Consider the following 25,434-nt stretch of genomic DNA (forward strand, 5'->3'; position numbering starts at 1 on the left):
TATATGTATGGTGTACCTAAAATTCATAAAGTAGACTTTCCACTTAGACCTAGAGTAGATGCCAAGCATTCTCCAACATATTACCTTTGTAAATATTTATCCATCCTACTAGCTCCAAATGTAGAAAAAACATCATTGTATATTTAATATATATATATATATATCCAAGAACCTTATAAACAAAATAAAAAACATCAAACTTAGTTACACAGACATCCTGACTGCTTCAGATGTAAAAGCTTATTCACTAACATTCCAAAGGAAGACATCTTTCCACCCGACACCATTAAAACTTTTCAAGCATTGTACAGAGAACACTTTCTTCAAATTTCAGGAGTACTATTTTGAACAGTCTGAAGGAGTGATCATGGATACAACAATTTTTTCCATACTTAGCTAATTTATACATGGAAAGGTTACATCAGCTATTAAGAAATACCATGCCAGACCAAAGATTATGGGTAAGGAATATAGATGATGTTTTCATCATTTGGCTAGGCTCAGAAGAAACCTTCATAACTTCACCGACTTATTTCCTGAACAATTTAAACCATAAAATCCAATATTAAAAATAGAATAAAGATCTATTCTATGTTTTCATTTCAGTTGGAGATGGTAGCAATCTTTGAAGTTTACAGAAAGAAGTTCAATACAGGCCAGTATCTACATGCTAATTCCAACCACCACCCAGCACAGAAGAGACATCACAACTCTCAATGAAAGAACTATTACTATATCCAGTGATGATTATAAAAACACAAAGAAATAACTTATATCAAAAAATATTCTCCTAAAAATAGTTACAACATAAAAACTATCAAGTGTCTTGAACAAACCATCTCATGCTCCATGACAACAATCTTTTGTAACCTGAGGTTACAAATGATTGTTGAGTAACAAAAGATCTTAACTAAACTTAACTATAACTTTGGTCTCTTCAAAGAAAGATGAAGTTGCTTAAAGGTTGTCTTTAGCCAATACAAAAAAGTATCCATGATGTTAAGATCACCAAAACAACCTCATCTTTCTTTGAAGAGATCAGAAGCATACAAAATCTTTTGTAAGCTCAGCATTTATTACATTGGACAGACAGGATTATCTGGAAAAATCCATCAAAAGAACATGTCAGAGATGTGGAGAATAAATGAGCAGATAAAACTGGACTAGCTTTTCACATCACCAACGAAAACAATCAAGTTAATTGGCAACTCACTAAAATGCCATACAGAGAATGACAAATTATGTATGGCAATTTAAGGAAGCAAGTGAGCAATATGATAAGATGTTGACCCAATGTAATAAAACAAAGGTCTAATTATATTAAATCAACATTGGACAGCATATATAAAGGATCTACAGATTAATGAATTAAGTTATGAGACAAACAATACCACATCTTGTAACAATGAATCATGCATCTGTTATTTCATTCCTAAACACAACATCTGATGTTGAATGAGTTAATTTAGAAATCTCATTGTAAAATACCATTTCTTATTTGTGTTCTGTCCCAAGCTGAAGAAGTACACAACAGTGTTGTACAAAACTATAACTTATTGAAGTGCATTACTTTTTTACATGATTTTTGCCAGTAACTTACAAAACATCCTATATCTCACTCACTGTAACATGAGCAGAGCATCATTCAGAGAGATTTTATTATTTTTATATGTTGAGCCCATACACGAGAGGTTAGTAGATCAACCTATAGTACATTAGTACTGTGTATGGATTGGGAAAGAAGGTACTTGTTCACATTTGATTTGAATGATTGTATATCGTATTCCTTGGGGAACACAACAAGGGAAAGACTGTTCGATAGTACAGCAATTGCAGGGATGGAGTAGGAGAGGAAACTTGTTCTGTGGGTTTCAAGGTGCACTATGTAGGAGTGGAGTAACCATACAGCAGTTCTTGCCTGGTGGTCCTGTTGCATGCTCTTCTGGAAGCTTCTACTCTCTGAAGACTATTCCGCTCCAGACATTTCTGGAATTTCAGACAGAATAATCGGAAGACTATTCATTCATCTCAGGGAGGATCTACACTTACCAACCAGCCGTGCAGTAGGATTTGAATTCACAGCCTGCTTGGGAGATGCCTTTCTTCTGTTCATTCCCCAAGCAGAAGAAAGGCATCTCCCAAGCAATGTGTCCAAAGTATGTCAGCATTCTTCTGTAAATATCCATAATGAGTAATAAAGTTCTACTGATCCATTCTGGAATCCATGAATTTGTCCACTTTTCAGTATACGAGTTCCTCAACAGTCTTCTGTAACACCACATCTCAAAGCAACTATTCTTTTCCTATCACACTTCTTAAGGTTAAAAGTTTCACATCCATGAGTTGCTATTGGAAAAACATCTACATCCTCAACTTTGTTCCTGTGAAGATAGATCTACTGTTCCAGATTTTAGATAAGTCTCTGAGTATTGTTTTAGCCATTCCTAATCTTCTTCTGATGTCTTCTGAACAGCAATTCTTCCCATTAATAATAGATCCCAGGTACTCCAAATTGCTGATTTCCTCAATTCTTTTTCCATGAAGATACACTTCTTTCTCAGGAGCTTCTCTGTCTGTATTTCTTTTGAGAACCATAATCATTGTCTTGCTAGAATTGAGTTCAAGTCCACTGTGCTTACTGATCTTATTAACTTTGTCAAGTTCCTAGTTCTTGCCTGTCACTACCAAGTACTGTATCAAACAAACATACCTCGGATTACTAATCCATCTATTGCCTATACTAATTCTTGTCTTAAGCTCATCCCATGCTACACATATGATGTCCTCCGCATAGATACTAAACAGAGGAGAAAGTAGACATCAATGCCTAACACTCCTGCATATCTGAATCCGATCAGTTAATCCAATAACTGTTCTTACCATGGTTTCTTGCTTAATGTACAAGTTAGCTATACCTGATCATGTGTTGTGGAAAACCTATTATTTTCATTACCTTCAACAATTTCACAGGCTGAACACAGTCAAAAGCTTTGGAGTAATCTATGAAATACATCACAAAAGGGAGTCTAATACCTCACAATGATTTGATAATTGGTACCCTTACCTTTGCTAAAACCTTCTTGTTCCTCAGGCATCTCCAGCTCAACTTTGGCCTCAATCCTATTTAGAATGATCTTTAAAAAATAATTTATTAAATAAATAAATCCTAATAAGGAATTGGTTATAACATTCAAAATATGAATACAAGAATGAATCAAAGAGTATTCACTATACTTCATCTTGCAACTGACTGAACTAGAGAACTAGGTACAGTTGTGCAATTCAAAATTATATAAAAAAATAAACAAAAATATTAAAAATTAAAAATAATAAAATAAAATTTATGAACTATCTATGGCAGTTACTTCACAAAACATGAATAAATGTAAATACATGCAATCTGATTAAGATTCAGGAGATGATGTAGGGTTTTGAACATTTCAATTACTATTTTAGATATATTTGCAAATATAATCTAAAATAAATTACTATTTTAGATTATATTTGCAAGGAAACCCTACTATCTGTCCAGAAGTCCCTTAAAGTAGGTTTATGGAAATTATCTTAACGAGATTGTAGTCTGGCTGAAGGATGAGAATCATCAATTATTTTCTGTGGTTTCTTTATATCCATTAAACAACAATGTGATTCTTATTTTATTTAACTCTTCTAACAAAAGGGAGTCCAAAGAACAAACTTTTGCCTGTCTTTTGTGAAGGATGGTGTGAAGCTAGATGGATATACCTGTCAGTGAAGGAAAGCTTCCTGTTGATAAATAACTCAATATTGCCTGCACAGTTGCAGATTATTAAGGTATCCAAGGAAGGGAAGAACACTGCTAGCTTCAAGTTCAATAGTAAACTTGATATAGGTATATAAAGAGTTTATTCTGTCCAAAAACTGAAGTAGTTATGGTTCAGAGTGGGACTATATTGCAAAGATATCAACACAACATAGCCAGATAAGAAGTTGAGGAAAAATTGTTAAAAAGTTGATTTTCCAAATGCTCCACAAAGTAATCAGCCAAAGCAGGTGGAGATAGGACTGCCCACAGCTGAACCTTTTGTTTGCTTATTTCTTGAAACGTTCAAAATTCCATCATCACCAATTTAATTTTCATTGAACAGACTGCATGTCTCTCTCAAAGTTTTGGGAAGTAATCGTAATCAAAAATTGTTCATTAATTTTATTTTTCACTTTTATCTATCTTATAAATTAATTTTGAATTACACAACACTACCTGGTTTTGTGGAACTTTAATAGCATTTTCCCCTGTTAAATTAGCTGTGACCAAGATGTGCAAGTATATGCAAGCTGTTTGACTCATTCCTGTGCTCATATTTTGAATGTTGTATCCAATTCTTTTGCTCTTCCTCACTGGATAATACTCATGTTAAAGTGAGCAAAAGAGAGTTGTTAAAAAGTTATGATTTCGCTAAAACCATTTTTTCATGTGTTAAAATGTCTACCACACATTTCTATAAAATATCTAGTTACAAAATTTTGTTCTACTTGAACTGGTTTCACTTATCCAGGTAATATAATTGGTGCACACTACTTAAACATGCAAGTAGTTCTTGACTTTACGAGTTAATTCATTCCCAATGTATACTTATAAAGAGGGTAATTTCTCATAAACGTAATGTTAAAAACAGGTTATATTCTCGACAATGAAATTTGACCAATGTTAAACGTCAACAAAACAATTGTTTGGAAGTTTATTGCCACTTGGTTAGACTATCATAAATTTAGTTTGATCCTTTATCCAAGTGTAAGCACACAAAGTTTGCACCTGAAGTATCTTCAGGTGCAAACTTTGTTTGATTACATTCTGTGTGATCTTTGCTGATATTTGAAATCCTTCAAAAATCCTTTGAGAGCAGTCATTTTAATTTTTTTTGTATTTGAGGCAATTTTTTTTCTATAGAAGATATACTTCAATCAAGGTGATTTGAAAAATATATATTTCACATATACAAATGAAACACACATAAATGCACGAACAAACAAACAAACAAAAAACATCTGTGGATTCAACTTAGTACCTGCAGGATAAAGTACAAAATGGAGAGGGAAAAACACACTCAGAACAGATAGGTAGTCATTTGCTGAAAAAAAAAATTAGTTTGTCTGAAAATGCAAATCAGAAATCAAAAAGTACACAGCTTAGGCATTAAAATGTCAGTCAAAAAAAAAAAAAGTCAAAAATTGGACAATCTGGAAATAAGCTATAATTAGTTTTAAGATTCACTCCTCTGAGTGAAAATTTGAGTATCAAATTTTCACTCAGAGGTGGTTAAAACTAATTATAGCTACTAAATAAAAATGCTTGCAGAAAAGAATAGGTTACCAGGAGAAGAAAAAAAAAAAAAAGAAAAAAAAAAAAAAAAATTCTTCTATCCAAATAATTCATTTTCACCAAAATACAAAAGTACCAAGCTTCAATTTAATGATTGTTATGTGGAATGATACATATCTGTCATCTCTAGTCTTTGATTAACTGTCATGTCTAACCCAGTTTCACATAAACTGATTAAAATTTGCCTGAAAAATATCATGATTAGCTAGTCCAGGGTTTTAAGACCTTTCAAACTGCATACAAATTTATTGACATGACTCCATTATACCAGTTTAGTTTGTTGCCTACTTCGATACTAAATTTGTTATTTTCACTAAAAATTGCTTCTAAATAGCTGAAATATTTTACTCATTCTATATTATTATAAAAAAAAAAAAACTCCATGGAGTCAAAGACTCAACGTGGGAAACCCACTGTTATACACACAGTTTATCATACCATGCCTTAAATATATTCAATGTCTCTGCGGTCACCACACTCTAGGTCAATGCCTTCCAATCACTCACTACTCTCGATGCAAAAAACCTGCTCCTCACTCCCTTGCTCGCATCCTCCTTATACAGCTTCCAGGGATGACTCCTTGTTCTCTTCCTATCTTAACCCATTCTGTGCAAAACCTTCCCGACGTTAATCTGGTAATAACCTCTTAATAGCTTATATGTCAGGATCATATCCCCTCTCTTCCTTCTATACACCAAAAAACAGTTGTTTCTGAACTTTTTCCAACACATCTTCATCTTTTTGAGAACCAGGTGACAAATCTGTGCACAGTAATCCATATGTGGCCTGATCAAAGCCTTATACGAAGGACCATAACATCTTTACTTCACAAGTCAGTGCCCTCCGAATCATTCTCATTATCCGCTGTTGTCCTCACAATTTTAGTAACATGTCCCTGAAATTTTAGGTCATTCTCTACAATCACTCCCAGATCTCTCTTCTCCTCTACCACTTCCAGGATATTTCCACCAACTGTGTACTCTACATCCCATCTCTGCTTCCCAAATTTCAAAACCTTACACTTTGCAACATTGAATTGATGTCCCACTCATTTCCCATTCAGCCCAGTGTATTCAAGTCTTCTTGCAAAGCTACAGTATCCACTCTACTGCTGATAGACATGTGGAAAGGCATATGTGTTCGTCGCACGTGTTGATTGGATTTTAACAGTATACATGCGAACACAGATTAATAAGAAAATAACTATTTATTAACTTAAATGCTAATATTTTGCTGGTATTATATCTTGCATCTTCAGAGCACACAAACAAAGTTTGTTACAGTAGTGAAACAACTGCGATCCAGTGTAACAGTGGGACTAGTATGAGTAATTGTAGCATGCACCACAAAGACTAAAGTCCTAATTAGGTGCCATCTAAGTTTAAAAAAAAAAAAAAAAAAAATCTTAAGATGACTGTCTCCCAAATCTTTGGTAGACAGTTCATGTCATCGAGCCTACTATAGACAGACAGGAAGAACTGTGGACACCTGCCTCAGTGAACACAAAAAATATATCAGGCACTTTCACTATGGCAAGTCTGGTCTGGCAGACCATGCTTTGGATACCCCTGCACACAGGATCAATTGGAAAAAAAAAAAAAAAAGTACTGCACAGAAGCTTTTACAAGTCAGAGAGGTTGTTCCTGGAATCAACAGAAGCCCTGAAACATACTCCAAACCTCAACAAGTATAGCTGTATAAATCCACCAAAGATTTGGGATACATCCTAAGACCAAATTAATATCTGTTTTTTTTTTTTTTTTTTTAAAAACTTAGATGGTGCCTAATTAGGACTTTAGTCTTTGTGTTGCACGCTACAATTACTCATACTAGTCCAACTGTTACACAGGATTGTGGTTGTCTCACTACTGTAACTTTGTTTGTGTGCTCTGAAGATGCTGGATATAATACCAGTGAAATATTAGCATTTAGTTAATAAATAATTATTTTCTTATCAATCCGTGTTCGCATCTATACCGTTAAAATCCAATCAACATCTACTCCTGATAGATCTCCCCAACTTTCCATCATCTGCAAACAACAGCATATTACCATTCAGACCTCTCCAAATATCATTTACATACAAATTAAACAGCAATGGACCCAGACCCTTGGGATACACCACTGGTAACGTTCCTCTTCTGGGATATCGCTCCTCCATAGACAACTTGCTGATGCCTATCAGATAGCCAATCTGTGAACAGTGAACTAATCTAGTGTTCAGCCCCATCTTTTCCAATTTAATTACAAGCTTGTCGTGCAATTTATCAAACGCCTATGCAAAATCTAAATATACCACTGTATATGCAACACCCTTATCCAACACATTTGTCACTTTATTATAAAAAGTAAGCAGATTGCTAAAGCACAATCTTCCTTTAGTAAATCCATGCAGCCACCAAAGAATATTTTTTCTGTTGTCAACTCAATTCTGAATGTTAGTCCTAACTAACTTCTTTAATACTACCTTGACCACAATTCTAGACACACATATTTGGTCTATAATTCAAAGCCCTATTCTTATCACCTCCGTTATGAATTGGAGCAATTTTATCTTCTTTCCACTCTTTTGGAACTTGACCCAGTGAGAGACTCATGTTGAAAAGATGTGCAAAAACTGTTGTTAATGCTCGGGAAATTTTCGGACTTACAATTGAAATCAAGACTAAGTCTTGCTTGATATAATGCCACACTGACACCATATAACTGTAGCGTTTTAAATAGCTTTTCTCTTGGCACATTGTCGTATGCCTTTAGCAGGTCTACAAAACTTTGTTATATTCCCATGATTTCTCAACTATTTGTTGTAAAGTGAAAATTGAATGCTGACAGCCTTTATCTGGCTTGAATCCAGCTTGTTCTTCACTAATCTTCCCTTCTACAATCATCCTCAACTGTTTCTCAAGTATACTTGCATAAATCTTATCACGAACACTCAGTAGGGAAATACCTCTGTAATTCTCACAGTTTTTATTTCCCTTGTGGTATATGGGTACTATGAGTGAGAGCTCTACTCCAATCATCTGGAAATCATCTCTCTGTGCAGTCCAGACCTTCTGAACTATGCAGTGCAGCTACTGTAAGACTTTTATACCACCACACTTGAGCATTTCTGGTGAAATATCATCTGTTCAGCCTGCATTTCCACATTTCAGGCTTTTTCTACTTCAAGTAAGGATATGCATTCCTGACTGCTGGCCTGTTGGGTATTTTTTTCTAATGTGCTGTCACTGCTTGTTTCATTTAGAAATTTTTCGAAATAATTACTCCATACATCAAGAACATCTTTTTCTCCAGTTTTCATGTCCTTTATCATTTCTAATTCTTTTTACAGCACACTTTCCTCCATTTCTGAGCTTTTTCAACAGCCTCGAAAATATTTTGCCACTTTCCTGATATTTATTTTCTATGTTCTTACCAAAATATTCCCATGACTTTTGTTTAGATAATTTTACGCAGCGTTTAGCTTTCTTACGTTTGTCTCTGTATTCTCTAAGAATCTTCTTCTTCTTATCCAGGTTTTAGGCCAACTAGCCTGTTCCTGACTCAGTTGATATTCTTCTTGGTCATCCCCTATTCCTTGTTCCTCTAGACATATATGTTAAGATCTTTTTTGGTAATCTTTCTCTCTGCATTCTTGCTATATGGTCTCACCAGTTTTTCCTATGTTTAATCTGCGAGTCTGTTATGGAATTAATTCATCATCAAATTCCTGCTATGTACTCTCAAGGGGTGTACAGGATATGATAGTACTACATGAAAAATTTACATCGTTAATAATTTCCTATCTACAATTTTCCTCCAAATCAGTCTGTTACTTGTCAAGACTCCAACATTATCAGATCTTATATTTCTATCGTCTAAGGCACTTTGTACCGTATCAATCCACTTATATCTTGGTCTTCCTCTGGGTCGTGCTGCCAACCTGGCAGAGAACACTTGTTTTGCTAATCTTTCCTCGCCCATTCTGTTTAAGTGACCATACCACCTGAGATTAGCTCTGCTAACGCATTCCTCGATGCTGACAATGTCAAGTTCTTTCCTAATATCCTCGTTTTTAATATGATATTGCCATTGATGCCATCTGTTCATGCCTATAATCTTTCTCAGGACTCTCATATCTGTAGTCTCTAGTCTTTGGTCAAGTGTTTTACTTCTGACCCAGCTCTCAGATCCAGAAGTTAAAACTGGTTTGAACACTGTCTTGTATACAGCTAATTTAGTGTTCCGACTAATTTCTCTCTTATTCCATATGAATTTATTCAATTGACTTCCCACCATACCAGCTTTACTGATTCTGTTGTCTATTTCTATATTTAATTTACCATCTTAGGTAAAAATCGTGCATAAATAGCTGAAATGTTTTACTTGTTCCACAGGTTCTCCATTCACAACACAGTTGACATTTTCAATGATTCTGCCTATTTTCATTGTCTTTTTATTGCTGACCTTCATACCGTATCTATTACAACAGCTATTCAATTTAGTCAGAGAATCTTGCAGACTTGTAGCGGATTTATTTAGAAGTATAACATAATCTGCATAAAGCAAAGAGCTGACATTAACATCTCCAATTTTGATATCATGTTTAATACCACTTTCCTTCATAATGTGATCCATATAGATAACGAATAACAGAGGGGATAATGTACATCCTTGTCTTACACCAGATTTAACATTAAACCATCTTCCTGTACTTCCTTCAATTCTAACTGCTGGCTTACAACTCAAATAAAGACTAAGTATTGCTTGATATAATGCCCCATTGACACCATATAACTGTAGCGTATTGAATAGCTTCTCTTTTGGCACCTTGTCATATGCCTTTTCCAAATTGACAAAACTTAAATACAGATCTTTGTTATATTCCCATGCTTTCTCGACTATTTGTCGTAAAGTGAAGATCTGATCCTGACAGCCTCTATTTGGCCTGAATCCAGCTTGTTCTTCACCAAGCTTTTCTTCCCCAATTCTTCTCAACCGTTTCTCAAGTATACTTGCATAGATCTTGCCAGGAACACTCAGTAGGGAAATACCTCTGTAATTCTCACATGCAGTTTTATTTCCCTTTTTATATATGGGTACTATGAGAGCTCTACTCCAATCATTGGGAATTCGTCCCTCTGTCCAGGCTTTCTGAACTATGCAGTGCAGCCACTGTAAGACTCTTATACCACCATACTTCAGCATTTCTGGTCGAATATCATCTACTCCTGCTGCCTTTCCACATTTCAAGCCTTTGATGGCTTTTTCTACTTCAAGTATGGATATGTATTCCTGACTGCATGCCTGGTCAGTGTTTTTTAGCACTGTGCTGTCATCACTGCTTGTTTCATTTAGAAGTTTTTCAAAGTAATTACTCCATACTTCAAGGATTTCTTTTTCTCCCGTTTTCATGTCACCTTTATCATCTCTAACTCCTTTTACAGCACTCTTTCCTCCATTCCTAAGCTTCTTCAACAACCTCCAGAATATTTTGCCACCTTCTTGATATTTATTTTCTATATTCTTGCCAAAGTCCTCCCATGACTTTTGTTTAGCATTCTTGCATTTGTCTCTATATTCTCTAAGAGCACAAGCTGACTTATTGACAGGAACTTTTATATGCTTTCTTCTTTTCCTTCACTGCCTCTTTAACTTCCTGTGTCCGTAAGGGAGTTCTGATTTTTTTATCCTTACAGACAACCTCACCACATGCCTCTCTGGCAGAATCAATCAATGTTTTCTTCAGAGTTTGCCACTGAATCTCCAAGGTTTGATTCCTGTTCTCAAACTCTTTCATTTTTTCTTCAATAATCTTCGTGTATTTTAGTTCTACAGTTCACATCTGAGAGCTGCTCAACTTTTATTCGCTTTAAAACTTTCTTACATGTTATTCTTTTCAATATGAAATTCAATTTTATCTTGCTCAAGACTAGATAGTGATCACTTCCAATTTCAAATCCTCCGTACACTCTGTTATCCTGCACCAGGAAGAAAACATCACTATCAACAATAACATAGTCAATGAGACTTTTCTTATTCCTAACCTCTTCTCTCCATGTGAATTTGTGCACATTTTTATGTTGAAACATGGTGTTAGTAATAACCAGTCCATGTGGTGAGCAGAAATCCAACAGATATTTGACGTTATTATTAGCTTTGCTCTTTTCTCCAAATTTTCCCAAAATATTTTTGTATGTCTCACAATCATTTCCTACTCTGCTATTTAGATGCCCAACAAGGACCAACTTTTCATTTTTCATTGTGTCAGTGGATTTTTCTAAAGCCTCAAAAAATTCCTCCACTTCTACCTTAGTAGAACCTTCTGTGGGACCATAGGCACAAATAAGTCTCATTGTCCAGTTCCCCATTCTCATATTTGCCCACATTACTCTACTTGAGACTGACTGCCATTCAAGAAGATTAGCCTTGTATTTTGTGTTGAATACTATGGCTACTCCTTTTCCTTGATTGTCATTGCCTGAATATAACATTTTGTATTTATTGCTCAGAAAGATCTCACTAGTTTGTCTTTTTTTGTTTCAGTCACCCCGATTATGTCGATCTGGTACTTATCTAATTCCTCAGCCAGCTCCATTTCTTTGCCATTCAGGCTTCTTACGTTGATAGTACCGAACTTTAACTCTGGTGATGGTGAGTTGGGGTTTGTTTTCAGATTTGTTCCAATAGCTGACTTTTTGCTGTTTGCCCTGGCGAAAACAACGGGGACCTTGTTTAACCGGGTGACGCCCCAGCCGGCATGAAATTTTGTCATGTCGTACCATCATTTTTAATTTTGGTTTAACCAATAAGAATACAATTTGTTCAGCTAAATCCCAAATTGCCAGCCCATCCTCGTTCGTTCAGTATCCAAGTAGATACCCAACAGGGTGCACCACGAGAAGGTGAGGATTGGACATTAGGTCAGAAGCCCTGGTCGGTTCTCCGCATTCCTTTAAAGGCTATGTGGAGGTCTCCTCTCAGTTATACAGCTTTGACCCTTAAGCACCCCATGGAATTAATTTTAAGATTTTAAATTATTTCACTATTTGTTATCTAATAGGGTTAGTTTTTCTGTTTTTCTAAGGAATTTCATTTCTGTTGCCTGAATTCTCTGTATATCTCTTTCTTCGAAGGTCCATATCTTACTTACATATAATAGTGTAGGTTTGGCTATTGTTTTGTAGATTAAGTCTTGTGTGTTTCTGTACATAGTTAGCTTTAAAGGTTCTGTTAATTAATCCAGTGATTTTTATAAAGTTTATCATCTTAAAATCAATATTTCATTTATGTAAGATAGTAGTTTACAGCAAAAGCATTTAAAATGATTAACTTCTTCAATTATTTTATTATTTATTACTATTTTACTTCTGACAGGGTTATTTCCGTGAAAAGCCATGGCTTTAGTTTTCTCAGCAGATGTTTCTAGGCCATATTGTTGTATAATATTAGTTAAGTTATAGATTGCTTTCTGAAGTTTTCATCTTCAGTCTTTCCAAAGATGATCTGATCATAGGCAAAAAGTAGTGTGTCTATTTTTGTATATCAATTAATTTGGAAGCCACATATATTTACTTCTCTCCATTTTTGATAATATTGTCCATATATATATTAAATAATATGGATGATAAAGGACAGCCTTGACAGACTCCTCTATTTATTGGTTTCCAAGTAAATATGGTATCATTTTGCTTTATTCCTATTTCATTATTATGGTATACAAGAGTTGTTTGAAAAATTTGGTAAAAAAAATAAGTTAAACACATTTTTTTGGAAAAAGTAATATTTATTTCTCAACGTAGTCTCCATCGAGGTCTATCTATTTGGTCCAGTGAGTCTCCAATTTTTTTCATCCCATCTAAAAAGTAGGATTTGTCAAATTGTGCAAAATAGCCATTGACAGTCCTGATAACATTCTCGTTTGAAGAAACTTTTTTCCCACCGAGCCAAATTTTTAAGTTTAGGAACAAGAAATAGTCACACGAGGTCAAGTCCGGAGAATACGGTGGATGTGGAACCAATTCGAACCTCAATTCGTGCAACTTTTGCCATTGCGACGGCCGATGTGTGGGACAGTGCATTGTCTTGATGAAAGAGAATTTTTTTGTGTATCAATCTTGGCTGTTTTTTCCTTTAATTCTTCTTTTAAACAGTCCAACAATGACACATAATAGACTCCTGTTATTGTCTTACCCTTTCCCAAATAGTCTATCATGATAATTCCTTGGAAATCCTAAAAAAACGGTGGCCATCACCTTCCAAGCTGACAAAACGGTCTTCACTTTTTTCAGTGCTCTTTCACCGGACATTGTCCACTGAAATTTTGACTGCTGCTTGGACAGGTGCATAGTGGTTGATCCAAGTTTCATCTACAGTCATGAATCGAAGCAAAAAATTCTGCAAATTGCGTTTAAACATCGCCAAACACTGAATTGAAATTTTCACATGCATTTTTGATAGACAGTCAACAATTGCAGCACTCATCGCCCATACAGCTTTTTCATGTGCAATTTTTCATGCAGGATATTATACACCAATTCAGCTGAGATGCTACAATCTCACGCACTTTCACTCGGCGGTCTTCCATAATGAATTTTGTCAGTCATTTCCTTCTTAGGATATGATCATCCGGTCAAGCATTCAGAGCGCATCATCTTCAATGGACTTACGACCACATTTAAACACATTTATCCAAAAATAAATGGTCTTTAATGCTGGTGCAGAGTCCCCATTAACTGCATCTAACTCGGCTTTGATCTGTGCGGTCGTCCACTTCTTCAAATAAAAGTGTTTTATGCACGAAAGTCGTTTTTCTCTGTTTTTATGAAAAATGCGAACATGGTCATTTTAAATGTTTGCCAAACGAGAACCATGCATCACATTTGGCTAAAATTTTGCGGGGATCATGAAAATGATATGTTCCGACACTGGTATGAATGAATGAATTCTGTTGCCGTCTATTGATAATTTACCAAACCTTTAAAACAATCCTCGTATGTTCAATAGAGCATTGTATAGTAGTTTGGAATGTGGTATTCCTTTAGAATTTCCCATAGTTTATTTCTCAACATTTTGTCGAATGTTTTTACATAATCAATGAAAGCTGTGTGTGTTTCAATATTGTATTCTCTGTTTTACAATAATTATTTTTAAAATAAAAGTTGAGTCTATACATGATCTTCCCTTAATGAATCAGTTCTGTCTTCTCCCAGCTGTGATTCTATATAGAATATTAATTTGTTTGTTAACATCTTTGCATAGATTTTATAACCTGTATTGAGGAGGTTGATGCCACGATAGTTATTGCAATCTGTTTTTTTCTCCTTTTTTGTAAAATGGGATCCCTAGAACTCTACCCCAATTTTTTGATGATTTTCCCCTCTTTGTATATTTGGTTTATAAGTTTTAGAAATCTGGTATTAAATTCTTTAACCTGCAAATTTAATAAGTTCTGTGTTTATATCATCTTCTCTTGGTGACCTCTTTTTCTGCTTTATTTGAGGGTGTTTTGTAGTTCTTCGTATGTAAACTCATTCTAAGAATACAAAAACATAATCTCTAAAAGCACAAGCTCACTTATTCGTGAGGAACTTTCGATATTCTTTTACTTCACTGCCTCTTTAACTTCCTGTGTCCACCATGGAGTTCTGATTTTTCTATTCTTGCAGACAACATCACCACATGCCTCTCTGGCTGACTGAATCAATGTTTTCTTCAGGGCTTGCCAGTGAATCTCCAAGGTTTGGTTCCTGTCATCAAACTCATTTTTTCTTGAAGAATGTTTGTGCATGTTAGTCTATAGATGTAGAAAGTATTTTACCTTGGGTATAGTAAATGTTAAAGATACCAAGCAATTTTAAACCTGGTTTTACTCCATTTCCCAAGTAAGGGTAAATATTAAGATTAGTGATCAGAGCTTATAGCACCTTTACCACGAGTTGCCTTGATCTTGCACTACCTGTAGGATCAGCTAGACTTGCAACACTTGCAGGCGCAAACTTAACTTGTTTGTCTGTTTGCTTACTTGGGAAATGGAGTAAACCAGGTTTAAAATTGCTTGGTATCTTTAACATTTTAGTCTACAGTTCACATCTGAGAGCTGCTCAACTTTTATTCGCTTTAAGACTTTCTTACATCTTTTTATGAAATTCAATTTTATCCTGATCAAGACTAAATGGTAATCACTTCCAATTTCAAATCCTCTGTATACTCTAGTGTCCTGCACCAGTGAGAAAAAATCACTATCAAGAGTAACATAGTCAATGAGACTTTTTTCCCTTGAAGAATGTTTGTATTTTAGTCTATAGTTCACATCTGAGAGCTCAACCTTTATTTGCTTTAAGACTTTCTTACATCTTTTTATGAAATTCAATTTTATCCTACTCAAGAGACTAAATGGTAATCACTTCCAATTTCAAATCCTCTATATACTCTAGTGCAGTGCTTCCCAAACTTCTGGATGTCAGAGCCCCCTTTGCAAAAATTAAAATATTTCACGCCCCCCCCTCGAAAAAAAATCGTAATAGAGATATATTATTATAATATTTATTGTATTCATATTCAATACAAAACATACACAGCGAATATTGCAAAAATCAAATGCATATATTACATTTTTTGCCTCTTACCGTTTGGTTCTGAAGACGATGCGGGCTGTTCTGGTAAAATACTGTCCTTTTTTTTTTTTTAGTCTGTTTCTGCTTCTTCTGATTGTCGCGGGATTTTTTTATTTTTTTACGAACCACTTATCCATCTCAGGGTTAAATTTTTTAACGTAGAATAGATCAAATAATATCACCACTTACCAATACTGGCACACCTCAGACTGATAACATGAAATTAGTGAATATTACCTGAATAAGGGAATCCCCCGGACCAGGAACATTTTTCACTTTTGTGACTTTTCTCCTTTTACGGTAATTAAGCCTAACGCGAAACAGACAGCAAAGGCAGTCTGTTTATTGAAACGTGCATATGATTGGTGCGGTATTAACAAAAGATCGTGCAACCGAAAGATAAAAGCATAGCTGACAATTGAGTTGAAATGCTAACTCTCTTCAACTGAATTCCATATGTGAAACTGCCATAACATTCATTATATATATATATATATATATATATATTACTTAGTTTTAACACTTTTACGAATTTTAACACGTTCGGTTGAATTTTATTGCTGCCTTGGGAAATCTAACTCGCATACATCTAATTAATAACAATAGTTTTTAGTTAGATACTGTGTTTGCCCATGCAACATATGGTTTTGTTTCAGTCTATACAGCATAGTTTCTGTATAAGGGGACATGCGACTCATTAATTAGTGTTTTTATCCCAGTTGTCTCTAATTGCTGAGAAATATATTACACAGACTCCTCATACCTTATTCACTGGCATAATAAAAGTAGTTATTTTTATTGCCTCTGCAGTATAGTGGCTCTTAGGGAGGGCGTGTTGTTTACCACTGCAAGCGAGTTACTATATCCCCACATGAACTTGTTTAAGCTTTTTTTCATGTGTGAAGTATATGCGAAACTTTTATTGGTAACAGAAAACTAGCTCTGATGACAGTGATAATATAAAATGAGTTTTGATATGATGTATATAAGTCAATATCAACAGTCCCTGATTACGAACACGTTATGAAAGGGACAGAAAGATTTGGAACTTCCCTGGAGAGCATTCGAAGTAAATACAATCCTAACCACTGCTTTGAAATGAAACATGTGAATAAGCAATATTTACTAATATTCGTTAAGCGCTGAAATACGCAGGAAGCAAAGTTTGTGAACCAACACCAATGTGTAAATTTTTCCATTAAAATATAAAAAATAACAAAAAAGAAATAATAAAAGTTAAATACGTTTCTTTTAAAATAAAAAAAATATACTTAGTCTTAAAACATTTTAAATTTGTTTTCATTATTTCACGGCCCCCCTCAACAAAACCTATGGCCCCCAAGGGGGCCGCGGCCCACAGTTTGGGAAGCGCTGCTCTAGTGTCCTGCAGCAGTGAGAAAAAAATCACTATCAAGAATAACATAGTCAACGAGACTTTTCTTATTCCTTGCTTCTTCTCTCTCTTCATGTGAATTTATGCACATTTTTACGTTGGAACACTGGGTTAGCAATAACCAGTCAATGTCCTGAGCAGAAATCCAACAAGTATTTGCCATCATTATTAGCTTTGCTCTTTTCTCCAAATTTTCCCAAAATATTTCTGTGTCTGACAATCATTTCCTACTCGGTTATTTAGATCCCCAACAAGGATCAACTTTTCCCTTTTCATTGTGTCATTTGCTTTCTCTAAAGCCTCAAAAAAATTCCTCCACTTCTATCTCAGTAGAATCTTCTGTGTGGACCACAGACACAATAAGTCTCATTGTCCAGTTCCCCATTCTGATATTTGCCCACACAGAAGCCCACCAGTTCCCCATTCTGATATTTGTCCACATCGCTCTACTTGATATTACCTGCCATTCAAGAAGATTAGCCTCGTATTTGAATACTATAATTACTCCTTCTTTTCCCTGATTGTTATTGCCTGAATATAACATTTTGTATTTATTGCTTAGAAAGATTTCACCAGTTTATGTCGTTTTTGTTTCAGTCACCCGTATTATGGCGATCTGGTACTTATTCAATTCTTCTGCTAGTTCCATTTCTTTGTCATTCAGGTTTCTTATGTTTATAGTACTGATCTTGCATACCCTAACTCAATATCAACTCTGGTGATAGTGAGTTAGGGTATGCTTCAGGATTGGTTCCAGTAGCTGACTTTTTTTTTTTGCTGCCTGCCTTGATTCCCTGGCAAAAACAATGAGAGCCTTGTTTAATTGGGCAATGCCCCAGCTGGCATGAAATTCTGTCATGTCGTATCATTATTTTATTTGTAGTTTAAGTCAATAAGAATACAATTTGGTCAGCTAAATCCCAATTTGCCAGACCAAAATATTCATAATCTTTACAGTTGTAGCTGGTTTCATAACAATTTTCCACTGTTAAGTTAAAATCAATCTAGAAAGATTGTGACATTTCACAATCTTTTAAGGTAACTAACTGTTTCAGACATCTGGATCAATATCTTCAGTTTTCATGTCACTTGGACATTGTCTTTAAAGTATACCTTCATCCATTTCTAAGCTTTTCAATAGCCTCCAGACCATTTTGCCACCTATTTGATATTTTCTTCTAAGAAAGGTCTTGTCACAATTTTTGTTTACCTAGTTTTATAGAGTGCTTTGCTTTCATACATTTTTCCCTGTATATTCTCAAGAGCACTTACTCGCCAGTACTTGACAGGATCTTTTGATACTCTTTCTTCTTTTCATTGACTGCTGCTTTAATGTCTTGATTTCACCAGGGAGTTCTAATTTTTCTATCTTTGCAGACAACCTCACCACATGCCTCTCTGACTAAATCAATGTTTTCATCAGTTTGCCAACTAATCTCCAAGGTTTGGTTCTTGTTTTCAATCTCTTCTTCAGTTCAACTCTGAAAGCTGCTAAACTTTGATTCATTCTAAAACTTTCTTACCCACTCTTCTTTTTAATGTCAAATTTAATATCATCCTGATGAACACTAAATGGTGATCACTTTCAATTTCAGATCTTCTATATACTCGTGTTATGAACCTGTGGGAAAACATATCATTAATAACAGTCAATTAGACTTATTTCTCGCATCCTTTCTCAATGTGAATTTGTGTGCATTTTTATGTTGAAACATTGTGTCAATAATATAACTTGTCCACTTACTGAACAGAAATCCAGCATTATTAGCAGCTCTGCTGTTTTCTCCAAATTTTCCCAAACATTTCAATGTCTGGTCATCGAACTTTTTTTCCCACTGAGAAATATTCAAACATAAAAGATTACAAATTAAAAATTATTTCAACGTTTGGATGTACATATATGAGAAAGGACATTGTCTGACATGAAATGCATAAAATCAAAACACAGGAAACAGCATGAATGATTCTACTCTTGAACAATTACTTCGGCATTCAATGACAAGCATTGAAGTCACGTGCAACATATTGTGGACTTGTTTTTTTTTTTAAATTGCAATTGTTACAATATTAAGTGAAAGAGCTTAAAGGGCTTGATAAAATAAGCAGGACACCTTCATATTTACATAATCTTATATATATATAACTGACTGACTCAGCTGAGACATATTTTTTGAAGTAGATTAAATGACTAGAAGCTGAGAAATAAAAATATAAATGCTATTTTTTTTTTTATTTTAAATTAACCAGACAACTAGGTTTATCTTCTTAGAAGACTTCATCAGGTGCATTACATGAGAGAAATACAAACAAATATTGCGAAAGAATGTCTATACATTAAAACTGCAACATATTGACATTTGAAGGTGTTCTGTGTATCACTCCATTGTTGGGCATGTGCACATGTTCATGATTTTGTGAATGCCAAAGTTGGATAGCAGTTGGAAAACGTCTTATGATGTTATGATGAACTGGAAGAAAAATTGTGGAATCTAAAGAAATCATCCTCAATCCAGTACATCTCAACACTAATCTCAGTTATAATCTCTCGGATTTTCAATGTGCTGCTACCCAACTTTGTTGTTCACAAGATCATGAACATGTGCACATGCTGAACAATGAAGGTATTTGATACACAGCACACCTTCAAATGTCAATATATTGGTGTTTTAATGTATAGATACTCTCGCAATGTTTGTATGTATTTCTCTCAAGTAATGCACACGATGGAGTCTTCTAAGAAGGCGAAACTAGTTGTGCAATTTATTTAAAATAAAAAAATACAGTGTTTATATTTTTATCTCTCAGCTTCCAGTCATTTAATCTACTTAATAATAACAATAATAATACACACACATCAAATAAATAAAGAGGCTTATCTTTCTCTAAAAACCTTAGCCCATGGTTCTATAGATGTTGGACACCCCCAATTTAGATGACCAATTTGATGCAAATTAGTCAGAACCTATCAGGTAAATTTTTATGGAATTTTATTTTATTTGCGATTAGCCTGGAAAATTAAAGGTGATACACTAAAGCAAATGCCATTATAACAAAACTACTTAAAAGTCTAACCAAAGTTCATGCCATGCTGGCGTGAACTTTGGTTAGACTTTGGTATGGCAAAGGAAATTCGCCATACCAAACTATCCACTGTGACAGACCGCTATGGTCACTAAGAGTTTACTGTAGTTTGTTTATTCTGTAGTAATTTTACTGATGGCTAGTGCCTTTAAGTAAGATATATTTGCCTTATGAATCATAAATATCATTATATTTACTATGTATTTATTAGCAAAACTGATCATAAAGATATGACTTTCAGAATTAGTACTGCAATAATATTCCTTGTTCCCTCCACTTCCTGTAGGGAAAAAAAAAAAAAAAAATGATATATACAAGCTGACTTTCTTTTATCATATTTTAAGTCCAATTTACTAATTTAAATTATTAGACATATCCTAATTATATCCTAAACAATTAATCAAATATACACCAACTGGAAAGAGAAGGGTGGATAGACCTCAAAAGAGAATATTAGATGGATAACGAGAGTGGAACAGACCAATATGGTCTATACCCATAATTAGAATTATGATGATGAAATTATTAGAAATGCAATACTCAGAAGCAGATACAGAAATTGCAATTTCATAATGCCATCATTAATAATTGTAAAGTATTAATGTAATAATAGTTTATTTATTTAGGATGATTATTAAGACTAAACTTACTTTGAAAACATCTTCTGTAACTTATTACTGTTTATAGTTCCAAATATTAATTAGTGGTTTTTACAGTCAAATGCTATGCAAAGGAATATTATTTGTGAGATTAGCAATGAACATAGAAAATTATTGTCGTCTGGTTACATTTCATTAAAAACAACCAGGATTAAAGAAGTTAATTAACTTAAGTTAAATAAAGCTTAAAATACAAAAATAGTAAAGAAGTCCTCTTCACCTAATAAGTCTAAAGCAGCTTATGTATTGAAGATTGTTAAAATCTGTCTTATTATTTAAAATATATTAAACACAATATGAAAGTTCTGCACAAAGGATGAGCACTTTCTTGGGATAAGAAATGGGAAATCAAAATACATAAAAAATTATGAACAATAAAAAATATTTTAAGTATAAAACTTACCATTTAAGTGCATAATAGGATGAGCTCTAAATCGGGATATATAGCGAGCTTTCTGATGCTCACTCATTACTTGCCACTGTGCAGCAAGAAAAGATTGTATATCGTCATCACTCCAGTTAGGTTCTTTCACCTTTACCTGCTCATAATGTTTCTGAACATAAACCTCAAAATCACCTTTAGATTTTGTTCTCTTAACTGATAAATGTTGTTCAACTTCACCATTTCCTTTTTCTATTTTCTTTTCTACTGGCGTACTAATCTTAGATGGACTACCGAAAATATTTAATGAATCCTGCTTTAATTTTTTAAATTTAGCATCTTTCTTCTGCATTTGGAATTCCTGCTTTCGCTTTAATTTCTGTGTGTTTAATTCTGCAAAGCAAAACGTAAAAAATGCTTAAATCGGTTACTTTTGGGATGCTAATAAATTATTGCTTTTCTTTTCTTTTTTTTTACTATTATTACATTAATTTGCTATTATAGATAAACTTCAAAACAAGATAAACTTATTCTCGTCCATTACATTTTACAATCAGATAACCATAAAGGCTCATCGTTGTTCTATCTGCATTCGTTTACCCTCTCTTATTGCAAAACTTTTCTACAAATATACCTGAAACATATCTGTAAAGTATGTATACATGCATGCTTGCACATGCACAGTCTGATATTCTTTAAGTGATGTTGAAAAATGCCTTGACGAGCAGAGACAAGCAAGTTATTGTACCTCTGTACCGAGCCTTAATAAGATCTCATCTCGACTACTGTGCCCAGATTTGGTCATCTAGGTTTCTTCTTGATGGGGAGGAGGTGGAGAGGATCCAGAGGAGAGTGACCAAGATGATAGCAGGTCTATGGAACGAACCTTATGAGAACAGGTTGAAGATTTGTGGGTTGCAGAAATTAGTTGATAGATGGAAAAGGGGAGATATGATTGAGACATTCAAATTGCTAAAGGGTTTCTATAGGATTAATTCAGAGGATATTTTTGAGATCAGGACTGGTGGTGGGAGAACTAGGGGACACCTATGGAAGCTGGGCAAGAGTGTGGTTAGCAAGGGTGTTAGAGCTGGATTCTTTCCTTTTACAGTGGTAAATGAGTGGAATAAGCTGCCAAAGTCTGTTGTGAGTGCTAGGACGGTGAGCGAGTTCAAGGCAAGGTATGATAGATACTGTGAGAATGTCGTATAGTTGTGAGGACATGATGTTTTGGACAAGAATTGACTATCTTACTGCATAATTGTTATGAAGTAAGAAAGCTAATGTTTATTTTCTCCATTTTATAATGTAAATTGTGATATTTATTCTATTAACAATAATAATAAAAAAGTCTAAGCAAATTGGAAACACTAAGGAAATGGCTTGGTTTGAGGCTGGCTATATTCATGTGGATAATTTGTTTCAAGCTACCATAAGGACAGACAATTTCTTTTGATTTTTTTTTTTTTTTTTTTAAGATTACTATATTGTTTTGAATATTTCTGTGGTTTTTTTACAGATATGTTTCAGGTATATTACTTATTTACTCTATTTTGTGTATTTACTAATACAGTTGTAGATACATTGTTTATTAAAGGTAATGTGCAAAAATAGTATCAAAAACTCATCAGAACAATAGAGCAATGTCAAAAGCAAAGGCTAACATAGATGTGACAGTAAGGAACCTTTGTCTAACTGAAAAAAACATAATACTGCATGATGCTGCTAACACAAATAAAGATACAGAAAATTAAATTTTTTATATCTTCATTTCATATGAAGTTTCGGCATTAAAAGAAATTATTAGATAATTGCCCTGGAATCTGGAAAAAAATTGAAAGTGTTTAGAAAAACTTAAGATAAGAAAAATAAGTATCAAAATAAGACAGCAAAACTGCAAAATTTCAGTTGTGTCTACATTCTAAGATTCCTTACTAACTTGTATGATTTTATTGTATCTTCTCTCCTTTGTCTATTCCTCGAACTTGAGGACCATTTTCCTCATATGCACAATTCCACAGGTCAATTAGTCTTGGTTACTCACTGGTGAATCTTTTCAAATGTCTCCCTGGAATCCAGGTGATCATATCTGTGCACAGATGTGATCTTATTCAAGTCTTGTAAAGTGAGAAAATAACTTCCCTATTCCTACAAGTTAGAATTCTCTTTAACAGTGCTGTTATTTAATGTGATGACTTAACCATCTTAGCAATGTGACCCCTGAACTTTTAACTCATTGTCCCCAATAATCTTTTAAGTCTTTACTTCCACCAAATTCCCATTAATACCTGCTTGTAATGTCCTCTGCACAAAATGCATAACTTTTCATCTGGCAACTGACATTCACTGTTATTTGCCCATAATAACTAATCTGTTATAATCAGCCTAAAGGGATTCTATATCAGCTACATTCCTTATTCTTCCTAACTTAACATCATCAGCAAATGACTGAATATTACACTCAATACCACAATAGTACTTCTGGAAAAATCCAGAAGTACTACTGTGGTATATCCATTCCTCTTATCCAATCCTGCTGTCACTACTACCGAACATAAGTAAGTTGCTTAAACAAAACCTTGTTGTCCTCTATTGATGATTCCACTATTGGAGTTGATTCCTAAAGAGCCTTTTCAATACCTAGATGACCACACAGGAAATACTAACTGTTCTATAATGTGCTGCATCAGCCTTGTATAATAGAATTATCATGTTCCCTTTCTTACTCATTAGGAATATTGTATATGCTGAGACTCAAATTACAAAACCAGCAGTCAGAGCCACTTAACAGTGCAACATTTCTTTAGCACCTGCTAATATCAGATCCAGTCAAACTTTAGCACCATTGTCTCCTATTTTCAATAAAAACTATTCTCACAGAACATTATTTTTTAAAGTCAAACTCAAGCAAAGAACTCTCTGTGTCCATTGTTACACCTCTTTCACATACACTTTATCAATACATACATTTAAATGACTATATAATAATAAACTAAATACACCAATAAAACAATGTTCCAGATGTACTAGTGATTAATAAAATAAAGTAAACTCATGTAATGTTTAATGTTAAAAAAAAATATATCAAAAGCAGTGAAAATGAACGTGTTGTGAACAACACCAAATGCACCATATCATGTATACAACACCGAATATTATCTATATACCTATATCTTAACTAAATCTAAACAAAATCAAATGTAATTTATAAATCAATATTGCTATTATTAATAGAAAATATGCTTATCTTGCAGTGCCTCTTAAAAACAATCTTTCTACATATTCCACATAGCAACCAACAGTTTCTTTCTTCAGTAAGGAGTAGAGAAACTTTATGTTAGATTTCTAAAAATCAGCAATCTTGGCAAACAAAAAAAATACTTGTCAACGGCACTCAGACAGCAAACCAATTACACTTAACTCTCAATCACAGCAAATCTCTAAGGAGACTAACAGGAATTGTTTGTTATAGTGCAAAGTTTGCTATACCAAATTTCCTTTTGTATGGCACTCTGTCTAAGGGATTTGGTCAGGACTTGACAGTAGTTCATTAGTGAAAATAAGTATGCTATAATTATGTTTGCTATGATGAGAGTCAGCTATAGAGAAATAAATCAGAACTGTAATGGCCAAAATAACTAATGTTCTATCATGGTGCTCTCAAAGGGTGGATCTAATTTAGATAAATCATAGCTGCAGGCTGAAAACTGTCTTAAAATAACCATCTCACAAATTACTGTAAACTAATACTGCTGTACTGGTTAACATTTGGTGTTCACTGCAGATGCTGACTCCAAAAATGAGCCTATCCAACTTCTGACATTCATGTAGCATTGCTGTGTGCTTACATTGAATTCTATGTGAAGAGGTATTCAAATGATACTTATTATTTACTAAAATTCTCATAAATGGCAGCAAGTATTTTTCCATAAGCTCTCTAGTCAAATTTCGTCGAAACTTTC

At 34.2% G+C, this 25,434-nt stretch overlaps 1 protein-coding gene across 2 annotated transcripts in view; it reads right to left on the minus strand.

The window, feature by feature from the left end:
- NSD (Nuclear receptor binding SET domain protein) overlaps nt 1–25,434 on the minus strand; it is a 442,610-nt gene that overhangs the window by 282,544 nt on the left and 134,632 nt on the right. For both annotated transcript variants that reach the window (XM_090392494.1, XM_090392492.1), the window contains exon 5: nt 21,494–21,865. In XM_090392494.1, the coding sequence (XP_090248620.1) occupies nt 21,494–21,865 (372 nt within the window). The remainder of the gene's footprint in view (nt 1–21,493; nt 21,866–25,434) is intronic.

This window comes from Typopeltis vanoorti, chromosome 5 (assembly GCF_054136105.1).
Source record: "Typopeltis vanoorti isolate ZY-2024b chromosome 5, IOZ_Tvanoo_1.0, whole genome shotgun sequence".
Classification (NCBI taxonomy): Eukaryota; Metazoa; Arthropoda; class Arachnida; order Uropygi; family Thelyphonidae; genus Typopeltis; species Typopeltis vanoorti.